The sequence below is a fragment of the Podarcis cretensis genome (assembly GCF_951804945.1).
Source record: "Podarcis cretensis genome assembly, chromosome: 14".
Taxonomy (NCBI): domain Eukaryota; kingdom Metazoa; phylum Chordata; class Lepidosauria; order Squamata; family Lacertidae; genus Podarcis; species Podarcis cretensis.
The window spans coordinates 5,537,993-5,559,877 of NC_137183.1; the positions used below are offsets into that span (position 1 = coordinate 5,537,993).

The window sequence follows — 21,885 nt, forward strand, 5'->3', positions numbered from 1 at the left end:
TGTATACAGAAGGTCCCAGGCTCCATCTCTGGCAGCATCTCCAGTTAGAATCATAGAATCAGAGAGTTGAAAGAGACCACAAGGGCCATCGAGTCCAACCCCCTGCCAAGCAGGAAGTTAATAAAGGCTCGGTTGCCCAGAGATGGAGAAGACTCTCTTCTGCCTGAGACAAGCATGGAAAGCCCCTTGCCAGTTGGGGTAGATTAGCAAACAGCCCAACCAGCTGCCAAAAGGCAGCTTAAGGTTCTTAATGATCTTTTCCCAAGTGGTAGTTATGTTACTCATGTTACAGGCCTCTCTCTTGAATGCTTAAGACTTGGGGGTTTGTTTGTTTCATTTTCTAGTACATGCAAAACCAATCCCCACCACTCTTTTTGATCAAGTACCCCACTAGCTTTTCCAGTCTGAAACAACTGCCACCACTTTCATTCATGAAAAATTCCCAGTCCTACATTCCCTAATGGAGGTTCCTTTCTCCTTTAAAAATAGAAAAGGCAGGGGCTCAGGAGCAGAGGCACAGGGAAGAGAGGAGATGGAGAGCGAAGGGGAAGAATCCGAGGGGAGCGTAGGAGAAGAGGACAGTGGACCGAGGGATTCCATGAGCCTCTCCAGCGAATCGGAAGATTCACAGAAGGGGGCGCCAGTGGCCAGGGGTAGGGGGTTCCCAAGGGGAACGCCCCAGGAGCAAGGGGGCAGCAGGGACTCCCAGAGCAGTAGTTGGAAATCAGGACCAGCTTCCCCACCAGAGCGGAGTGGGGGGGAAGAGTCCCAAGGATCGGGGCCAGTGCATTCCCCACCAGGGAGAGAAGATGGGGCAGGGCTGACCACGCCTCCATCAGAAAGTCGGACAACGGAGGGGAGGTCAGATCCGGCCAGTATCCCGGAAGAGGGAAGCAGTGACCGAAGTAGTGTAACGGTTAGGAGAAAGGTCACTGGGTTGGCGCGGGAGGCAAGTTCAAATGTACAGGAGCGCGGGACAGCAGAGAATGAGGATTGGGAACCGGGTCCTAAAGCCCGCAGGAGGCAGGGGGAGGAGCTAAGCGACTCAGCGTCGGAAGAGTCCAGAAAGGGCAATGCCCCAGCGGGCAGGAGGACCCAGAAGAGGAGAGAGCAGCGGAAAAGGTGGAGCAGGGCTAGGATCTTAAACTGGTGTCAGAGGGGAGGAGACTCAGATGGGACTTCACCGATCTAGGGTTTAAGATGTAGGGCTGCGTGCTGCAGCTTTGAAATGGAAATTGAACTTCAATAAAGACTTTTGTACATTACGACAGCCTAGCGTTGGTCCTCTGTGAGCTGGGACCTAGAGGCAGCTCTGACAGGTGGGGAGAGATTTGATCCTCAGTCCTAAACACAAATCCCATTTAAGATGGATAAAAGTGGTTGGATAAATCAAACCCCCTGATTCTCCTCTTGAGGAGGTGAGGTACAGACTCTTAACCTCTGTGAAAAGATTCTACGTGCTCAGAGTTACTGAATCACAGAGGGAAACCTGGGTGCACAGTGGTGGAAACTGCAGTGGAGCATTGTGTGTGCGCACATGCAGAGTTACCCTATTCATCTGCCCCTTCTTACTTCTTACTCTGAGAGGTGCAATCAGGATTCCCTCCCTCCCTGCCATTTAACCTGACTTTTCTCTTCCTGAAATGCAAAGGCACTGCAAGGTCCAGGTGAGGGAAATGCCAGAGGTGAGACAGAAGCAAATCACATTAGCTACCTTTGTTCTTTTCCTAGTTCAGTTTACAGGGTGGAGGGTTGCTATACAAGAGGCAGGTCAGTCCCCAAAGAGGAATCTTCCACCATTCACAGCACAGCAAAGGGTGGGAGGAACTCAGATTTTGAGATTAGATTACAGGCTGTGCTTGCTTTGACAGTGAGCACAGTTCCAGTGTATACAAATCAGCTGAGCTCTGGTTTATTTGTTTATAGAATTTCTTAATTGCCCTTTCCCCAGAAGGTTGCAAAGGCTTACACGTCCACATGGCACAGGAGCCACAAAAAACATGCATGTTTAAACCACACCCCAGCCTTGCCTTTCCCAACCTGGTGCCCTCCAAATGTTTTGAACTGCAACTCCCACCAGTCTCAGCCAGCACAGCTAAAAAAGGCTGAGGGCTGACTGGGAATTATAGCCCCCAAAATATGGAGGGCACCAGGCAGCTGAAAGCTGGTCTACAGTCAGCTGCCAACAGGGTCGCCGACTTGGGCCCCAGATTATGGGTACCCAGAGGCACATGCGACATAATGTGATGTCATGATGTCACGGTGCGCTGTGACATCATGACATCACATTACGTCACATGTGTTGTAGAGCTGCCTGGGAATCCTGGAAGTCCTGTCCAAGGCCCTGTGGTGTGGGTGCCAAACATCCACAACAAAATTTTTGTGAGTGCCCGATCCCCCAGGGTCCCCTAGAGTTGGCATCAGTGGCTGCCAAGCCCATTCTGCCTGACTTCCCTGCTTACCTTTAAATCAAAATGGGCTATTTTCTTGTCGTGCAAGTAGCTGACACCATCTAGGATCTGCTTAATGAACTGTGTGGCTTCCTCTTCACTCAGCGACTCCTTCTGGGCCAGGAAATCAAAAAGTTCTCCTCCAGACACACTACAAAGCCGACAAGAAAGTATTGTGATAGCTGCATTAACAGCAAAAACATCGTACTATTTTGCTTCCGGTTCCCTGGATTAGTCTAATTGATGTTTCTAACAAATTACTACTGCTGTTTGTTGAACAGAGCATTCATCCTCAAAGCTTTGCACAAAGCTTATGAGGTAGTTAGACTGTATCCAATCTTTATTTTTATTTTGCAAAGTCTCTGGTCTTTATTGAGCATTTGTTCCAATTTGTTTAAGCAGTGATTATATGATAATGAGCACTAATCCTGCATTCTTCCTGATTTACTTGCTGAGTGTTTATACATAATCTGGTTAATCATTCATTCACCACATATTTTTAAATGCATTTGCCCATCACTTTCCAAACTGCAAAAAGTTCATTTAAAAAAAATAAGATTTGTTGCCCTAGGGCAATGCAGCATTTTAATCTGCTTTAAATGTACAATCCTAACATTCTGGTAGGCTCTTGAATCCCTCTCACAAATTGCTGGCAGTCTGGATGCACCCCTAGGGAGTCAACAGCTGTCCTTTGTGGATAAGGCTAAGGGGAAGATTTAACACTCTTCTTTTTTTTTTTTTTTTGTTGCTTTGTCCCATAGTTAAATATATATTGATATACGGTACTACATATGCATATCACTTATGCATTTATTTATACTACATATGCATATCACTTATGCATTTATTTACTTTATAATCCTCACCTTCTATCCCATATGGGACCTTTCTGGAAATGAATGGTCAATGGCATCGGCCGCATAATAAAATCCTCAAACCAATTACAGCACAAAAAGGACAACTGAGATGAACCTGAGCATGCTATCAACACTGATGCCTCTCCACCCTAAATTGGCACCTTGCCAATTATAAGTTTGTTCCTTTAAGGATCTAACTTTCTTAAAATCCAATTTGATTTATGTCTTATACTGCAAGTGTTTCCTATTGCAGCACAATTCTTGGTTTAGAATAGATGAACAAACTGATTTTATAGCCCCTGTGGTCTAGGAACCTGGATATAAGTTAAATAATGAAGCAGTTTACTGCCCTGAATAATGAGCCAGGAATGGGGTGTGTATGAGACTCATTCACACACCAACACCGATATATATGAACTTTGCCTTTGCACTTATTCAAAATCCAACGTTCCACCAAAGCTGGTCACTGAACCTTGAAATTCTGATGGACAGCTAACATGTTGCACACAAGTTCTCCACAAGGTGGCCCTCAGCACCAACACAGTTTTCTAGACAGAATCCCAAGAATCTGAGACTGCTAGCAGGGAAAACAAGAACAGAAGAGTCCAATCCCAGTTGTGGTTTTAAGGGCTAGAGGGCTTGGAATTCTGCACTTGATGAGCTCAAATTTGCACACAAACAAAGGAATAGACGGAGCTGACTGGATTGCTTTGCAATTATTCAAATAATTTGCACACTTTCTCTCTCTTATTAAGCATAATTTAGTCTGGTTTTACTCTTTACGGGGAAACCCTTACTCTCTGCCCACAATATTTTATGCAGCTCCCCAGTGGGCTTCTGATATTTCAACAGACATTGCTTGTGCATATTCTAGCTTATCTTAAGAACTAGAAACTTTATCTATTCATTTGTTTTAAAAGTGCATTCCTGTGCATCTCAACACATATGCAGCCTCTCCTACTCACAGCTCGAGGATAAGGACCACATCAGTCTTGTTCTCATACACGTCATGCAGCTTGATTATATTGGCGTGAAGGATCTGTTGCAGGATATTGACCTCCCTTTCGATCTCCTCTCGCCGGACTCCACGGCGGCTGGCACGGCTCTGTCGTTTCTTGATAAATTTGGCGGCGTATTCCATCCCCGTGACCTTCTCCCGGCATTTCTTCACGATAGCAAACTGGCCGCTGCAAAGAAGAAAGAGGAGCTGAAGGCAATTCTCCCACACTAGGGAAACTGGCGATCCTTTGGAAAGTCAGGAGTGGGTGCAGGAGACGGGTTCAAATTCCTGGAGTAGCCCCACTTCTGGCTACAGACACAATGAAGATCGTTGGATGCCAAGCTAATATGCATTAAAATGTCAACAGAACCCTAATAATAATAATAATAATAATAATAATAATAATAATAATAATATATTATTTATACCCAACCCACTCTGGGCGGCTTCCAACAAAGTATTAAAATACAGTACAGTGGTGCCCCGCAAGACGAACGCCTCGCAAGACAGAAAACCCGCTAGACGAAAGGGTTTTCCGTTTTGGAGGTGCTTCGCTAAACGAATTTCTCTATGGGGTTGCTTCGCAAGACGAAAAAATCTTGCGACTTCCCGCGGGTTTTTTTCGCTCCCCCCCCCTTTTCTAAGACGCTAAGCCGCTTATCAGCTGTTCCGCTGATAAGCCGCCTCTCAGCTGATCGCTAAAAGCCGCTAGACCCCTAATAGCGCTAATCCGCTAAGCCGTCAATGGGCTTGCTTCGCAAGACGAAAAAACCGCTAGACGAAGAGAATCGCGGAACGGATTAATTTCGTCTTGCGAGGCACCACTGTAGTCTGTTAAACATTGAAAGCTTCTCTAAACAGGGCTGCCTTCAGATGTCTTCTAAAAGTCTGGTAGTTGCTTTTCTCTTTGACATCTGGTGGGAGGGAGTTCCACAGGGCAGGTGCCACTACCAAGAAGGCCCACTGCCTGGTTCCCTGTAACTTGGCTTCTCACAGTGAGGGCACCACTAGAAGGCCCTTGGCTCTGGACCTCAGTGTCCGGGCAGAACGGTGGGGGTGGAGACGCTCCTTCAGATATACTGGACAGAGGCCGTTTAGGGCTTTAAAGGTCAGCACCAACACTTTGAATTGTGCTCGGAAGCATACTGGGAGCCAATGTAGGTCTTTCAAGACCGGCATTATGTGGTCTCGGTGGCTGCTCCCAGTCACCAGTCTAGCTGCTGCATTCTGGATTAGTTGTAGTTTCTGGGTCATCTTCAAAGGTAGCCCCACGTAGAGCGCATTGTAGTAGTCCAAGCAGGAGATAGCTAGACATAAGAATGTAAGAAGAGCCTTGCTGGATCAGGCAATGGCCCAACTGGTCCAGCATCCTGTTCTCACAGCAGTCAACCAGATGTCCCAGTGGGAAACCCGGAAGCTGGAGCTGAAAACAAGAGCCCTCTCGCCTCCTGTGTTTTCCAGCTATTTGTATTCAAGCATCACTGCCTCTGAGCTTGGAGGCAGACAGAGCACCCACAAAGCACCAGGAAAAGATTTAAAGCTTTGAGTCTGCTTTCGAATAATGCTTATTTGGTTTGTCTAAAAAAAGAAATCTGAGCATAAAAAGGGTTTTCTTAGCTCAGAGTTTCAGGGCTCCATGAAGTTAGCCTTGGGTTAATGTACCCTTTTGGCTCTAGGCAAACTTATTTAAAAAACAAAAATAAAAAATCTCCAAGGCTTTTAAAGTATTAACTTGTAAACTGTCCAGATTTGCTATGCAATTCTGGCTAGTTTTTGCTATTATGTTTGTGTTATTTATTACACTATATAGAAAAATCTTTATGAAATCCTGATATGGCCGGAGGGGGAGACCTCCTAATACAATTTTTTAAAAAACTGATTGCAGAGTTATGAAGTCTACAAACGCAATTTTTAAAAAACCTTAAAAGTTACAGGAGGGATTATCCCACCTCCCAGTCAAATGCCTTTATATACTGTAAATGTTTTAGGACGCTACAAACTTTTACAACTTGAGACTATTCTTAAATGTCAACAGGCCTGACCTGACCGCAGCTGTTGCATTTCAAGGTTATTCTTCAACCACCAATTTTAGTATTTCCTCCGTAGCTCAGAAAAAGGAAACAAGTGCTGCATCCTCTAGTATTTTAGTGTGATGGAAGCGCCCCCCCCCCCTCAGATCCAGGTATGAAGTACCGTAATTAGTCAGCAGAGGAAGGAAGCAGAGAATTCCACATAAAGTACAGTATGGATGAGATCACTTTGCCGCTTCCTGTCTTCCTCTTGTACACTCAACACAAGGTATGATTTGAATGCAGAGCAGGTGTTGGAGGGGAGAGAGAGAGATGGCCTTCTCACGATTTCCAGGCAATGAACCCAAGACAGGCGAGGAAAAGAGGCTTGATTCACATGATGCTTTACAGCAGACTTTCCCAAAACTGGTGCCCTCCAAATGTTTTGGACTACACCTCCCATCAGACCCAGCTTGGGGAAGGCCGATTATTATTTTGCATTTATACAGCACAAAACACATTGAATGTTGCATTCAACATAAGCAAAACAGAGGGGCCCAGATGATCGTACAATCTAAATGTTCACAGTGGGGAAGAAAACTGCAATGGGGCATAGATGCAGCGGAGATATGTGTCCTTAGATTTTGTTTCATTTGATGTTGGGGGCACGGGTTTGAAGCCAAAGGCTTTGTGAAAGGTGTAGCGGGTACCATGGAGGGAGAATGCAGGACAGGGCAGCTCTGTGAAAGAGTCATGGCACTGTGTGCCGGAGGAGCAGCAGCAGGGCAGTCAGTGAGCTGCAATAAGGAGGCTTCCACGTTTTACTACTGCTTTACTACTGTTTATGATCCAGCGCACTGGCCTTCATCGAACACTGGGGAAAGTTTGTAGAATATCTGAAAAATGGCAGATGAAGGTGATAGACTATATGGGACTGGCAGAAATGACCGGCAGAATCCGAGACCAGGGGAAAGAGACGGTGGAGGAAGACTGGAAGAAATTCAAAGACTATCTGCAGAGACAATATAAAATTAATGGACATTAGTGTGATGTTGGATAAAAATTAAGTGGTTACCAGCTGTAATGTAGAGGTTGAGTAATAAGTTACAATAAGTTACAACAAGTTATAATAAGGATTTGCTGAATTAAGAACTTGAACTGGAATACAAAAGGGGGAGGTGAGAAGAGGTCTGGGAAATAAGTTAATGGAAATGAGTAATGGAAACTACATTTGTTTTAACTGTTCTTTTTTGTTTTTGTATTTTTGTATTTTTATTATTTCTTTTTTTGTGTATGTTTATTTTTTTTGTACTAATTGGAAACCATAATAAATATTATTAAAAAAAAAAAGACAAATGGCAATACAACGAAGGGAATGCGTACTGAAGAATAAATATGGGTGATTGCCAGAGAAGCTGAAGGAAGTCCAAAAAGAATTAATTTGTTAAAATTTGGATAAAATTGTATAATTGTGTTGGAAAATTAATAAAAATTTATATGAAAAAAAAATCAACTGGTGGTGGTGGGGTGTGGGGACCCACAAGTAGGTTGTGGCCTGGTGCAAGGTGGGTCACAACAAGAGCATTACTATCAAGATTACGAAATGGGTCCCCTAATTATTATTATTATTATTATTATTATTATTATTATTATTATTATTAATTTGTACCCCGCCAATCTGGCTGGGTTTCCCCAGGCACTCTGGGCGGCTTCCAACAAAGATTAAAAATACATTAAAACGCATGTTTGGGTCAAAAGCAGGTCCTGGCTCTGAAAAAAAGGTGGAAGATATTTGACCTAGAGAAAGTTAGGGGATGGGTCAACACAGCTTTGCATTTTGGGACACTGTGGGTGTAAGTACCAAGGTGGGGGTGGGGCTGTCACGACAATAATTTACCACTCCACTACAGGGAAGAGGCCAGCTTGGAGAAAGAATTTGAAGAAAGATATAACTGTGCTTAATTGATTGATTGTTATTTATTTATTATGCATTTATATCCCATCTTTGCTCCCGTCAACTCACAGTGGTAAGTGTGGTTCTTCGTCCTACCTTTTTTCCTTTTAAAAAAAATTCTCACAACAATCCTGTGAGGTTGCACCACAGAAGCAATTCTGCGACAGTTTCAGGTGAATGGATGCAGCAAAATATGAAGGGTTTCCTCCTTTTGCATCCGTAACTCGACTCACAGGCAGACATTCTACATGTTGTTTGGAATAATCCACATATTCAGATCTGCAGGTAGAAAATCTGCTCATCAAGAAGATGAAGCAGCCTGAGGAGAGCTTTCTCCAAGTTCAGGGAGTGGTTTTTTTGTCCTCCTCCTGTCACCTAGTGCCAGCAGGGGCTGTACCATTCAGGATGCAGAAAATCCTCCCTAGGGCACCTCTCAACAGAATCCCATTCAGAATACCAGACTGATTAAAATTACAGGGTTTTGTTTACACAGCAGAACCTCTGAGCTATAAACTTTCCCTCTGTCATTAAACACACTACAAGTATACAGTATATGTATGCAGAGGGTATACATTATGTGGCATATCCTGCAATTAAATGCCATATTTCCCAATGTAATACTAAGAGTATTATATAATTAACAGAGAGACCACAGCCAAAGTCAGGTCTAAAGTCTCTCACACGTTCATAAAAGCCCAGAAATCCAGAGATAAGGCTCACACTTGACCTTCACATGGCCTGGAATGCCTTAGGATTGCAGTACGGACCCTCAACCACTAATTTTAGTTCTGTGATTGCTAGCCTGATCTACACACAAAGATGGGTTATAATCTGGAGTGTCATTCCAGACCATTTCATCGAAAGCTGGGGGGATTATGGACCAGGCGAGGGATCTGCCTATACATCTTGGGATCCGGGTATTTAAAGAATTGTATGATCCATTACAATTGCCAAGATCTTCCACTGAGGGTCTTCCCTGGGTACCTCCATTCTCCAGCTTTAGGAACACATGAAGTTTCCTTACATCAATTCAGATTGTGTGGATAATGTCATTATATGGTTTAGGCACTAGGTGGCAGTGGACCTAAGTGTATCTGGGTGGAGTTGGGTTTTCAGTGCTATGCTCTTCTTGGAGACAACAAAGTGTTTCTTTAGCTTCCCAGCATGGCAAAGGGTTGTGGGAAACAAAATCTAAGATTTGTTTTTAAGATTGAGGTAGGCTTGATGTTTGGTGTGAATCTGAAATCGTCATTTGATGCCAAATTGTCAACTAGGGGCACTGCTTCGAAGTATCACCCACATCTCCCAGCTGGCTGGAGAATGTGGCAGAGCAGCTCCACCTGAAACCAACACACCTGGCTTAGCCTATTCCTCAGTCTATGGATGAAGCCAGAATACTTGAGAGGTATTAGTATGGTAATATTACAATTGCAACAGACGATTCCAAGAATTTCTGTGTTTGATAAGGTGCTTCCATAGGACTTTGGAACTTGCAGCAATTTTGTTCCCTTTAAGGATGAGACAGGAATTTGATCCCCACATTTGTTTGTGCAGCAGCTGAAATGTTGGACTCCAGTGTGGGAAGCCCACTCAGCTATGATCCCTCACGAGGCTCTTCTGGGGCAGACCATAACTTCTCAGTCCAGCTAGTGCAGCTGCACAATCCTGCCTCCAAGTGTAACAGGACTCAGAAAAACATTCATCCATACACACTGCGAGGAGTCTTGTAAAATGTCAAGGCCGCAGCGGCACTATGGATTTAATGTGCAGGTGGCGCTGTGGGTTAAAGCCTCAGCGCCTAGGGCTTGCCGATCGAAAGGTCGGCGGTTCGAATCCCTGCGGCGGGGTGCGCTCCCGCTGCTCGGTCCCAGCGCCTGCCAACCTAGCAGTTCGAAAGCACCTCCGGGTGCAAGTAGATAAATAGGGACCGCTTACCAGCGGGAAGGTAAACGGCGTTTCCGTGTGCGGCTCTGGCTCGCCAGAGCAGCGATGTCACGCTGGCCACGTGACCCGGAAGTGTCTCCGGACAGCGCTGGCCCCTGGCCTCTTAAGTGAGATGGGCGCACAACCCCAGAGTCTGTCAAGACTGGCCCGTATGGGCATGGGTACCTTTACCTTTTACCTAGTATCATACCACCTTAAACACTTGTGGCTTCCTAAAAAGATTCCTGGGAAATTCCTGTAGTTTGTTAAGGGTGCTAAGAGCAGTTAGGACATACAATTCTGAGAGTTCCTGGGGAAGAGAGACTGGTTGTTAAACCATTTTGAGAACTGTAGCTCTGCAAAGCAAACAGAGGTCTCCTTAACAACTCTCAGCACCCTTAGCAAACCACAATTATTTGGGAGAAGCCATAACTGTTCAAAGTGGATGATACTACTTTAAATGTATAGTCCTGATGGGGCCTAAGTCTCTGCTATCATTTTTTATGTGTTTAATTAATTATTTGCATTTCCTTTTGCATATGAGTGTAAATCAGCATTAATTTGACATTTTGCATCAGTGTAGATAACTTTTTATCTTTTTATCACTTTTTATTATTATCACTTTTTATTTCTGTCCATTTTTATATGTATCTATATATGTGTGTATGCATGTACAACTTTTCTAGTTTTTCATCTTGGAATTTATTGGACTATATGAATCATAAAAAGAAACAAACGTTAACAATAAACCATAAATGAGTAATGTATGGATGTGTGAGGGTGAAAACTAAGCTATTTTATAGTTTAACAGACTTCTAGAAGTAAAGGAAGGCATTCAGTCCTTTTCCTGTGGAATATTTACCTTGTACATGATTGCTTTTTGAATTATTCCTGTGAAAGGTCCTGTTCAAATGTAATTGTTGGACTCCAACTACCATCAGCCCCAGCTAACAGGCAGTCTCTGGTCAGGAATGATGGGAGTTGAAGTCCAACAATATCTGAAAGTCCATCCTTGCATTTCTGCACCCACAGTAAGTTCAGCTCTATCCTGGGGGAGAAAGTTTGAGACACCCACATACCCAACTCAGCTGATTTGTTGGGCTTCTCTCAGAGAACATGCTTATTTCTTTGGCATGTGCAGGATCAACAAATATTGCCTAAGAAGATGACAGCATCATCCCTGTTGTACGTGGTCCTGCTTTGGTCTTCACCTTTGCTCAAGCCCCCAAATCATAGCAGGACAAAGGAAGGACTGGAGCTGCCTGGAAGATTCCCCTGACACCAAACAGCATCCTGGTTTAATGACTTTCAGAAGCAGCTGCTCAAAGGGAAGAGACGAGAGGGAAGGAGGGAGTGTGTGCATTTGCAGGTCAATCCTTAAAGAACTTGTCAAATTATTCTCAGCTTGGAAGCTGATAAAATATGATGCACAGGGCAGGAACTTTGGGAATTTTCTTACACTCCTCTTGTGGGCCCTCCTCCCTCTTCGCTTGCAGATAAATGGACAAAGGGCATGTTCAGCTGCTCCACAACAAGCTGGGGAGGGGGGGCTCACCAACCTCTATTTAGTGATCTAAAAAGGCAACTACCAGACACTCACCATCTGCAATGTAATCTTTATTTCTTGCTGGTGATCTTTCGCTGGTAATCTCAGCAAAATGCCCAAGGGGCAAACAAATAAATATTCTGGTTACTCATTCACACACTAGAAAACTGCCCTGTTCATCTTCACTGCTTTCCCTCCTAGTCCTGGAGACAGAGCACAGTCAAACTAGGCTACTGGCTGAACTCTAACTGGGACAAGACCAAACAGAAGCAAGCAGGCTGTTGGGACACTCAAGGTGGCTGAGGAAGTAGAAACGGAGGGTGAAGCGTCCAATATATACAGATCCAGCACTGGAGCAGCATGGAAAGGTTTGGGGAAGAAGAGAGAGCAGGCTCTGTAATGCTTACTCTGAAAGCAATATGCCCACCTCCATATCCTGGCTTCCTGGACAGGGTGCACTTTCTCCATCTAACTGAGGCAAAAAGTCTGTAGAAAAACACATCATGAGCTGGAGGCAGAAGCAACTGATCCACCATCAAGGGTGGGAGGAAGGGAGTGGCTTTCAGAAGTGGCTTCGGCTCCCCTCCTCATCTGGACTTTAGGAAGCAGAAATGTTGAGCATGTGAACATGGTGGGATATTAGCAGCCAAACCCAACAAATGCTACTTAGCATGAGAAGGGGCTAATACCACAAAGCTGATACAACTACGTTGACCCAAGAGAAGTCCTTAAGTCACAGCCCAGATACAGCAAAAATGGCTGCCTAACCCCGACGCTCTGAAGAAAGCCATCAATCAACAATGCCTGTACAACTCTATAATGCCACAACATCCAAGAACCACCACACCAAAACACCGAACCACAACATCCCCCCACTTCAAAAATACACAGACTAGGCCACCAAGACAATTGAAATGGCACCAACCAAGGAGATGGCAAACGACAAAGAGATCGCAACATCCTCCATGATGACAACTGCCCAACATCAAAAAGGGACCTGAGGGAAATTGAACTGAGAATAGCAGAACTTTTGAAGAAAACAGTGACTCCCCTGAAGACAATAATCAGCGACCTGACCTCCAAAGTGGAAACCCTCACTGTCACCATCTCCACTCTAGGAAAAGAAAACCAGATGCAACTAAAACAAATAGAGCAACTCTGAGAGGAAAATACATGTCTGAAAAACAAATTAGCTGAAACGGACAACCGCCAAGAAAGAGAAAGCATGGAAGTGAGAATTAAACCAGCAGGCCTAGAAGACTGCAGCAGACGCTGCAACATCCGCTTCCGCAATTTCCCTGAGAAACTCATGTAAAAACACGCTGATTTCCAGACCGTCCGCGGGCTGGATTTAGAAGGCGATTAGGCTGGATCCGGCCCCCGGGCCTTAGATTGCCAACCCATGAACTAAAACAACAGCCCCCACCCCAATACAACAACTAGCAAACAGGCTAAAATCTGACAAATAACTAACATAATGGTGGTGTCTGAGCATGCCAATACTCACATCCCTACCTTATACCTCAACAAACCAATAATGCTATTAATGATACTGACAACATTGTTTATAAATCTTGTGCCACAAAGGCACTTGACACGGTCTCACTGACTGACCCCTATCGCAAGTGAAAGGGGGGATGGCCTGTTCTCAAAAAAGGCCCTCCATGCCAGCTGAGACACAGGACCAACCGGCTGGGAGCCAAATGGTCCAAGCTACTCCAAACAAAGACCTATACAACTACCCTCTATAACCTACACCCAAATCCTCAGCCCATCTCTAACTCTAACCCCCCTTCTCCACCCACCACATTATAAGTCAGCACAACACACTGGGTTCAATAGACAATACAAGGTGAGAGACACAGGGCAACCCAGACGGGTTGGCAGGGAATCATCCTATAAGGTAGATAAGTAAGATGGCGAGCTTAAAAGCAATTACACTAAATGTGAGGGGCTTAGGAAGCCCTATCAAAAGAAAACACATCACCTCGTACATAAACACCATGAAAACACACATTGCCTTCCTACAGGAAATACACAACCCACCCAAAGGAAGCAAACTCCTGAGCGAACCCCACTTCAGTCAACAATGGGTGGTACCTGGCTCAGGAAAGGCACACGGAGTAGCCATAGTACTCAGTAGAGACCTACATTATAAAGCCACAATGGTGCAAAAAGACAAAAGAGGCAGATTCTTTTTCACCAAAGGGATACTAGATGGCAAACTAAATTGACAATTGGCTCCATTTATGCTGCAAACAAGAAGACACTAAACAATCTCCTTTCCTTCTCCAAAGGGAAAGCAATCCTAGGAAGTGACCTCAACCTAAATATGAGAGGCACCTCCCTAAAAGACATGTATCCTACAACCCCCTGGGCAACCTTCCTCAGAGGGACAACTAGAGACTCTTACAAACTACTGAAAATGCTAAGAAATGGAGGCCTTTACGGTATCTGGGAAGAAAAGAACCCAGGAGATACCAGCCACACATTACAGTTTAGATGCCACAGCACAATATCCAGACTGGACAGTATTCTGCTCACACAAGGCCTGATCCCCCTGGTAGAAACAGCAAACATTAGTAACATTAAAATCACAGACCATGCCCCAGTAGAAGTTACCCTCAAAATAGGAGAGGAAACAGAAACTACCCCATCATGGTCCTTCAGCCCCATCCTAATCACAACCAACTAGCTAGAAAGTGTCTCTTGAAAACTCTCCAAAACTACTTTAAGGACAATGATGTGGGCAACATAACAACCCCCCTCCTCTGGGACACAATGAAAGCAGTCACCAGAGGAGCCTGCATCAAGGAGACAGCATCCCTTAAAAAACAAACCTCCTCAAAAATTGGTAAATTAGAACAATAAATTATGACCCTCTATACACTATAAACAAACAGGAGCCAAAAAACTCCCTACACTCATGAACAAAAAAGAAGGGAAATTGACTATCTAGAAATCAATAAAACAATGATTAATATCCTATACTCTAAACCAGTGTTTCCCAACCTTGGGCCGCCAGCTGTTTTTGGACTACAACTCCCATCATCCCTAGCTAGCAAGACCAGTGGTCAGGGATGATGGGAATTGTAGTTCAAAAACAGCTGGAGGCCCAAGGTTGGGAAACATTGCTCTAAACAACACTTTTACGAATATGGAGGGAAGAACTCCAGACTATTAGCAAACAGATGCAGGAAAAAATCACTCAAAACAGGTCACACCTTTATTCCCAGTCTTTCTACTATTACAAACTGGAAAAATGCTCATCTCAGCCTCCTGCACGAGGTTGCCAACTTTTTAACCAGCCCTTGCAGCTATGCCTTTAACAGCAGAGTACGGAGATCAACGAAATTGACTTTTAGTGGTACTTTTGCTTAATGGTTCTATTGTATGATAGCATGAATTTTCTGTATCCTGCTCTTAGTACAAGCAGAATAAAAATAAATGTTCAGCATCATGTAAACACGAGCGTGCATACACAGAGGGAGCTGCAGAGCACAGCTGCAGAAGTCACTTGAAAAGTTGGCAGCCCAAGCTATTTAGGCGTTCAGCTACAGTGTCACAGCCTGCCTTGCTCTGGCTTCTGAAGGAGAATGTGCCACTAAACGACTAAGCTGGTAGTAATAAACTAATACTCAAAGATGAAGCTGTGGAGCACCATGTAAGGCAGAACTTTCCAAACTGTGTGTGTGTGACACATTAGTGTGTCGGCTGCAGTGTGTAGGTCGCACAAATGTTCCTGACCCTCCTCCTGGGTCTGGAAAGGAGTTAGCTTAACCTCTGGTTTGCTAGTATAACTGTGTCACAAAATGATGCATGTCTAAAGATTGTGTCACCAACATTAGAAGTTTGGAAAGCTCTAGTGTAAGGAAAACCAGCCCAGCCTAAGGTACAGTGGCACCTCGCAAGACGAATGCCTCGTAAGATGAAAAACTCGCAAGACAAAAGAGTTTTTCGTTTTTTGAGTTGCTTCGCAAGACGAATTTCCCTATGGGCTTGCTTTGCAAGACGAAAATGTCTTGCAAGTTTGTTTCCTTTGTCTTGCAAGTTTGTTTCCTTTTTCTTAAAACCGTGCATTCAGGGGGTGCAGTTGCGACTTGACTTCGAGGAGCAACTCATAGCATGCGGTGTGGTAGCCTTTTTTGAGGCTTTTGAAGACTTTGGTGATTTTTGAAGCTTTTCCAAAATCCGTGCTTCGCAAGACGAAAAAATCGCAAGACGAAAAAACTCGCAGAACGAATTAATTTCGTCTTGCGAGGCACCACTGTATTCCTAAAAGGAACAGAGTGGGGCCTTCCTGACTTCCTGAGCATTCCCTGGTCAATGAGGGCTATTGGAGGACATGAGCCTGTGACTGCAGCTGTCAGGAGCAGGTCAGCAATAAATCACACAGCATCACTGAGGTTAACTCTTTATTCAAGGAAATGAGTTCGACTCAGGAGGCCAGGCTTCATGAGCACAGCAACCCGTCCTGATAGAACTTGCTGCTATGATGCAGTTGCCCAAGTCTACACATCCTTTGGGTCCTTCCCAAGCAATTGGAGACTCTATTGTCTTATCTCTCTTTGCTCCTCCCTCTTCATACCTTTTAGGGTTCTAGAAGACTAGGGGGATGAGGAGCTGGTCTCAGCAGGAAGGAGAGACCCCCTCTGGCTTCTTCAGCAGCCTGCTTCATCTCTGCCTCTTGACCCCCTCCCCCTCTAAGCCTCCACTTCTGCCTCTGATTCTGGACTGCCCTCTGGCACAGCCTCTACCTGATCACTAAACCATGTTACCTCTCCAGCTTATGACACTTCCTCTTCCCAGTCTGCTCCCTCTTCTCCCTCTGATCACTCGTCATCCCACCACCCCTCCCTGGGCTCTGGGCCTTCTTCCCTTGGGGGTTCCCCAGCTGGTGCCTCCCATCGCTCCTCTGCACCCAGCCAGTCCATGATAGCAGCTGTAATGCACACACACACTCCTAAAGTGGCCTGCCATGTCATCTGCACACACCCTCCCACCTGCTGTGTTCAAGCACCGGCTTCCAGCAACAACAGATTTGTGCCCTCTGACTGAGAAAGTGAGTGCGTGGAAAGTGCAGCCTGCAAACAGCTGCCTTTTAGAGACATAGACTAGGTGACACCTCCCTCCCCGGTGGCCACTGGTTTTTGTTGTTGTTTGGGGTTTTCCTCAGCAAAGCCAGAGTTAATTTCCTCTTGTCCCATGGTAGTTCCTGTTTCACTGCATAGCTTTCCTAAAGATAGAAAGGGAGCCAGAGCAATTATGCTTGGAATGACAAGCAGCTGCCTTTGACGCCACACAGATACAAGGGGGGGGGGTGCAGCTGTGTGTGTGTGTGTGTGTGTGTGTGTGTGTGTGTGTGTGTGCAGAAGTGACATTTAAGTGCTGGAGAAAACTGGAAAGTGGGTGCCGCTTGGAAGCGGGTGGCAGAATTTGAAGGGGTGGCTGGTGCCAAGAGGGGGGTTCCCTTGAGGTGCAAACAAGAAGCTTCAGAAAGGCGGATCTATTGCAGCTTGAGGGGCAGAGAAGGAGTTGTGCCCCCACCCCACTCCCACCCCTCCAGTCCCAAGGGCACTCAGAGGCTTTGCTGCATCTTCTGTATCCATTCAAGCAGAATATTTACATTAATTTCAATTATTTTGGAGGCTTCTGCCCCGCCCTTAATTAATAGATTCCAGGGTGGGGTTCAGTACACCATTATAAAAGACTAGCTATTATAAAAAGAAGTTCAAACAATCAAAAGTCATCATACAGCAAAGAGGCACCAAAGGGGCCTCAGACACCCTGACCCTGGTGACCACCAAGGCCTTCCATTCAAAACCAATCCAAACGAAATGTTCAGGTTTTTTTACTTGCTTTCCCCCCTTTTTGTTTTTTGGTGGTAGTGGGGGGCTTGTCTGATTGTGTCTGTTTTATTCATTTGGGAGTGTGTAGAAGTGTTTTCTCTGTTTGGGGGAAACTGGAGGTTCTGAGCACCACTAGTTTTTTCTCCAGTGAAATTGGTATTTTGTACCACCTATGACCATTTCTTAAGGTTTCCGAATGTGCCCTCTGGCCCAAACGGCTAATGAAGGCAACTAGGATAAGAAGGAGCCTTGAGAACTGTTAGAATGGCAGGGCGGGCTATGGATCATCCAACAGAATAAAATCTTATGACCTGGAAAGGGCCTGGGCAAACAGATACATTTTTGCTCAGCGCCAAATGCTATAAGTGGGATTGCACTCACGTCATTCATGACAGCCCTGACTATTTTATCAAACAGTTCAGTCCCCCAGAGCCTTTGGCCCAAGATATCGCAGGCGCGCTGAACTATTTCTAAAAGCAGCAGTCATTCAGAGAATCATAGACCCACCACGGAGGTGGGAGGAAAAGCTAGTGCTTCTGGTAAATCATGACACTGAGGAGAGGGCCTTCCATTCAGGCCTACTGAAAGCAATCTTTTCAGTTTGCTCACTTGTGACACCATTCTTTTAAGCCATCAAGGCTCAGAAGGCTGCTTGGAGGAACTGTCTTTTTCCTCCTCTCCTGATGTGGCTTCTGAGCAGACAGGGAGCTAAAATAAATGACCAAAAGATCAACCATTTGCATAGGGACATGCAACAATTGCTTTCCTTTGTTGTGATGATGCTACTGCCTGGAGGCACTGCACACTTGTAAGTGACCTGGAACAGCGCTGCCCATTCTGTGTCTCAAAGGCTGCCTTTCCTTTCAACAAAAACGCTTCTGTGACAAAAACAGCTCCACCCAGCACCTGTGGGGCAGGAAAACAGCTCCCAGGAGAGCTGATGGATGTGGAAGGACAATTTTTTGCTGAAAGGTCCAGGCAACAGTGTGGATTCCTATTGTTATTATTTTTTAAGATACAAATGTAGAACTGCAAAACATTCAGCTTGCCCTAGCAACACGATGGATAAGGCTCTGCGCACACTGTCCTCTATCAGAGAACCCTTCTACCCAGAGACATGACCATTTCCAAAAAGCACTTCTACAGATTTGTTCTCTGCAATAACTGCTGATTCAACGAAACCTTTGGGCCAGTATCCTTTTGCCCTTGCCTCTCCCATGAATATCACCCCTGCCAATCTGCTCAGCCTCAGCTACAGATGCTTCCTCAATATGACACAGATTTTTCTTGACTGTGGCTGACTGACTAGCTATTGAGAGGAGGGACTTGAAGTCTTATCCTGTGGAATGTCAGCTGTTTCAAAACCCTAGTTTGAAGGTCTGGCACAAACCATACTTTGTTGGCTTGGGTGAAATGGCAGATTAGGTTTCCATGGAAGTGGAAGGAGCTCATAAAAGCAGTGCACACAAATGGGATGGTGGAAGAGCATATGAGCACAGGACAGCCAGAAATGCCAAATCAGCTTGTGTGGAATCGCATTGACTCACATCCATCCCAGGCCCACTTTTTTTTTTATTGTCAAGAGCAGGGATATTGTCATTTTTCGCTCATGCTGTTCTGCAAGGGAGGGGGGAGGCAAAATGCAGCTCATCAAGCTTATCAGGCCCTCAGGATTCCCTTCAGAATCACGCCCTCGCTGGTCCTGCTCCACAGCCTCCTAAACTGCACTTGCATGACTGCAAATGTGTCATTGAACCGTGACAATGTCTGCTGAAGGGGACATCTGAAGGCAGCCCTGTATAGGGAAGCTTCTTAAGGTTTAATGTTTTACTATGTCTTTATATATTCTGGAAGCCACCAAGAGCGGCTGGGGCAACCCAGTCAGATGGGCGGGGTACAAATAAATTATTATCATCCTGCATGCCTGGAGTGTAAGTGTTTGAACTTTTGCATGGCTGGAATGTAGCCTACTGTGCAAAGGTGAGGAGTCACACAACTGATGCTCCACCCACTTTTACTTTTGGCCCCGCCCACCATTGGCCTGCGGTCCCTGTAAGGGCCCATGAGGGAGTGCAGCCCTTGGGCTGAAAAGTGTTCCCCACCCCACTGCTGTAAAGCTTTGTGTTTGTTGGCAATCATTTGAATGGATTCTTCATCCAAGCAAAGGACCCATAAAGTCAAGCTGTGATTGTACATTTCACAGTAACTTTCTCTTGCTGCTTTCACATTCCCTGATCCCCACAGGGAGACTGTGTTCCAACGTGGCCTCACGCCTTATCTTCCCTCAGTCAGTTCCTCCCTTCAGCAATATGTCACACTTATCTCCACTTTTGGTTTGCCAGGTCAATATTTACCCAACAATCTCACTTATGCGTGTATTACACATCGTTGGTCAAAGTTTCATTCGCTCCCCTTCAACAGCACTGAAGATCACCAAGTTGATTTATATTCCCATCCAAAGAGTGAAGCCACGCAAAAGGGATTCCAGTGAATTCAGCATCAGTTACTGTGTGGGAGCAGGAGAAGAAGGAACCTGGTGTCTTCCAAATGTGGATGGACTACAGATCTAATCATCTCCAAGCATTGCCCAGGCTGGCTGATGGGAACTGGAATCCAACATCTTCCGGAGATTCCCATGTTTTCCAAGTCAGCTCTGCACCATCCAAGATCCAGCAAATGCAGCAATCAGAAGCACTGAATTAGAATATGATTTCCACACACAAAGGTTTTGCTTTACTGCAGATGTACTGCAGTTGGGATGATATCCCCATCTACGCATGGTGTGGCTTATTAGGCTGAAAATAGGGATCTCGTTTTAGTTACAGGTGAACACCTAGTTGAGAGATATAAAGATCATGTACTGCGGAGAACAACTTATTACTTAATAGGAACTCCTGGCTGAACAGGCGTGAGAAAACTTAAACACAGATAATAAGTGCCCTGCATGATGCATTAATCTTGTTGTAAAGTAATTATGTTTTGTGTATTAACTTGGAAAATATGTAGAGTAAAACAACAACAGCTCCTTCTCTAATTACATATTATTAATCACTTCTAACTGATAACAGTTTTGAATTATGGTGCTGGAGGAGACTCTTGAGAGTCCCATGGACTGCAAGAAGATCAAACCTCTCCATTCTGAAGGAAATCAGCCCTGAATGCTCACTGGAAGGACAGATTGTGAAGCTGAGGCTCCAGTACTTTGGCCAACTCATGAGAAGAGAAGACTCCCTGGAGAAGACCCTGATGTTGGGAAAGATGGAGGGCACAAGGAGAACGGGGCGACAGAGGACGAGATGGTTGGATAGTGTTTTCGAGGTTACCAGCATGAGTCTGACCAAGCTGCGGGGGGCAGTGGAGGACAGGAGTGCCTGGCGTTCTCTGGTCCATGGGGTCACGAAGAGTCGGACACGACTAAACGACTAAACAACAACAACTGATAACAGCACTATGCAGCAATTTAGTTATGTATTACATATTTAAATATGCAATGTATGTATTATCTACCAGGTCCCGACCCATACAGGTGCTTCCCTTTCTCTCAAACAGCCTCACAGGCAGCTAGCCAGGTACTTTGGCTGAAGCTCCTGTCTCACTCACTGTCCCCCTCTGCTCCCAAGGCCTGTGCAAGCCCAGAGTCCCCCATGCAAGGCACACAGTCCATTAACTCTCTACTGACACTAAGTAGGTTTTGGGACAGTCAATATCTAGACGGGAACTCCCATGTTTTATTATGTTTTTATATTCTACTGGAAGCTGCCCAGAGTGGTTGGGGAAACCCAGACAGATGGGTGGGGTTATTATCATCATCACCATCCTGAGCTCCATCGTAGAAGAAAGATGGGCTACAAATTAATTATACAAGTAAATCTCTGTGCGTGTGTGTGTGCGTGTGTGTGTGAGAGAGAGGGGGGGGGTATCCCATTACAATTTACCAACTCAGGCGCCAAAATGTCTGAACTGGCCATGGAGCAAGTTTTATCCTGTAATAGGATTTCTGCTTTTCAGAGATGAGGGAACATCAATTTGTCAAACATAGGACACAATGCTTATGACAGCAACTGACACACCCTCCCTTTTACCGCAAACAACTCGTCAGCAGAAGCTTAACCCCCCAAAAGTATTACAGAACCTCTGGGTGTCTGCCACTGGCATCGCTGCCAAATAAGGACTTCTAGGTAGACGGGACTTGATGACGGGGCTGGAGGATGATTTTAGATCCCAAGGCATTAGTCCTGTCCAGAGCTGACAAATCATGTCAAGCTCCCAGGCACACGCACCAGTCATTTCAATGCTG

General features: G+C 45.2%; 1 protein-coding gene across 2 annotated transcripts in view; it reads right to left on the reverse strand.

Moving 5' to 3' along the window:
* Positions 1-21,885, reverse strand: part of DAPK2 (death associated protein kinase 2) — a 64,702-nt gene that overhangs the window by 21,439 nt on the left and 21,378 nt on the right. For both annotated transcript variants that reach the window (XR_013833053.1, XM_079953374.1), the window contains exons 3-4: positions 4,273-4,494; positions 2,463-2,601 (exon numbers count right to left, since the gene is read on the reverse strand). Coding sequence is in view for 1 of the 2 variants with exons in the window: in XM_079953374.1 (XP_079809500.1) it covers positions 2,463-2,601; positions 4,273-4,494 (361 nt within the window). In the remaining variant the exon portion in view is untranslated. The remainder of the gene's footprint in view (positions 1-2,462; positions 2,602-4,272; positions 4,495-21,885) is intronic.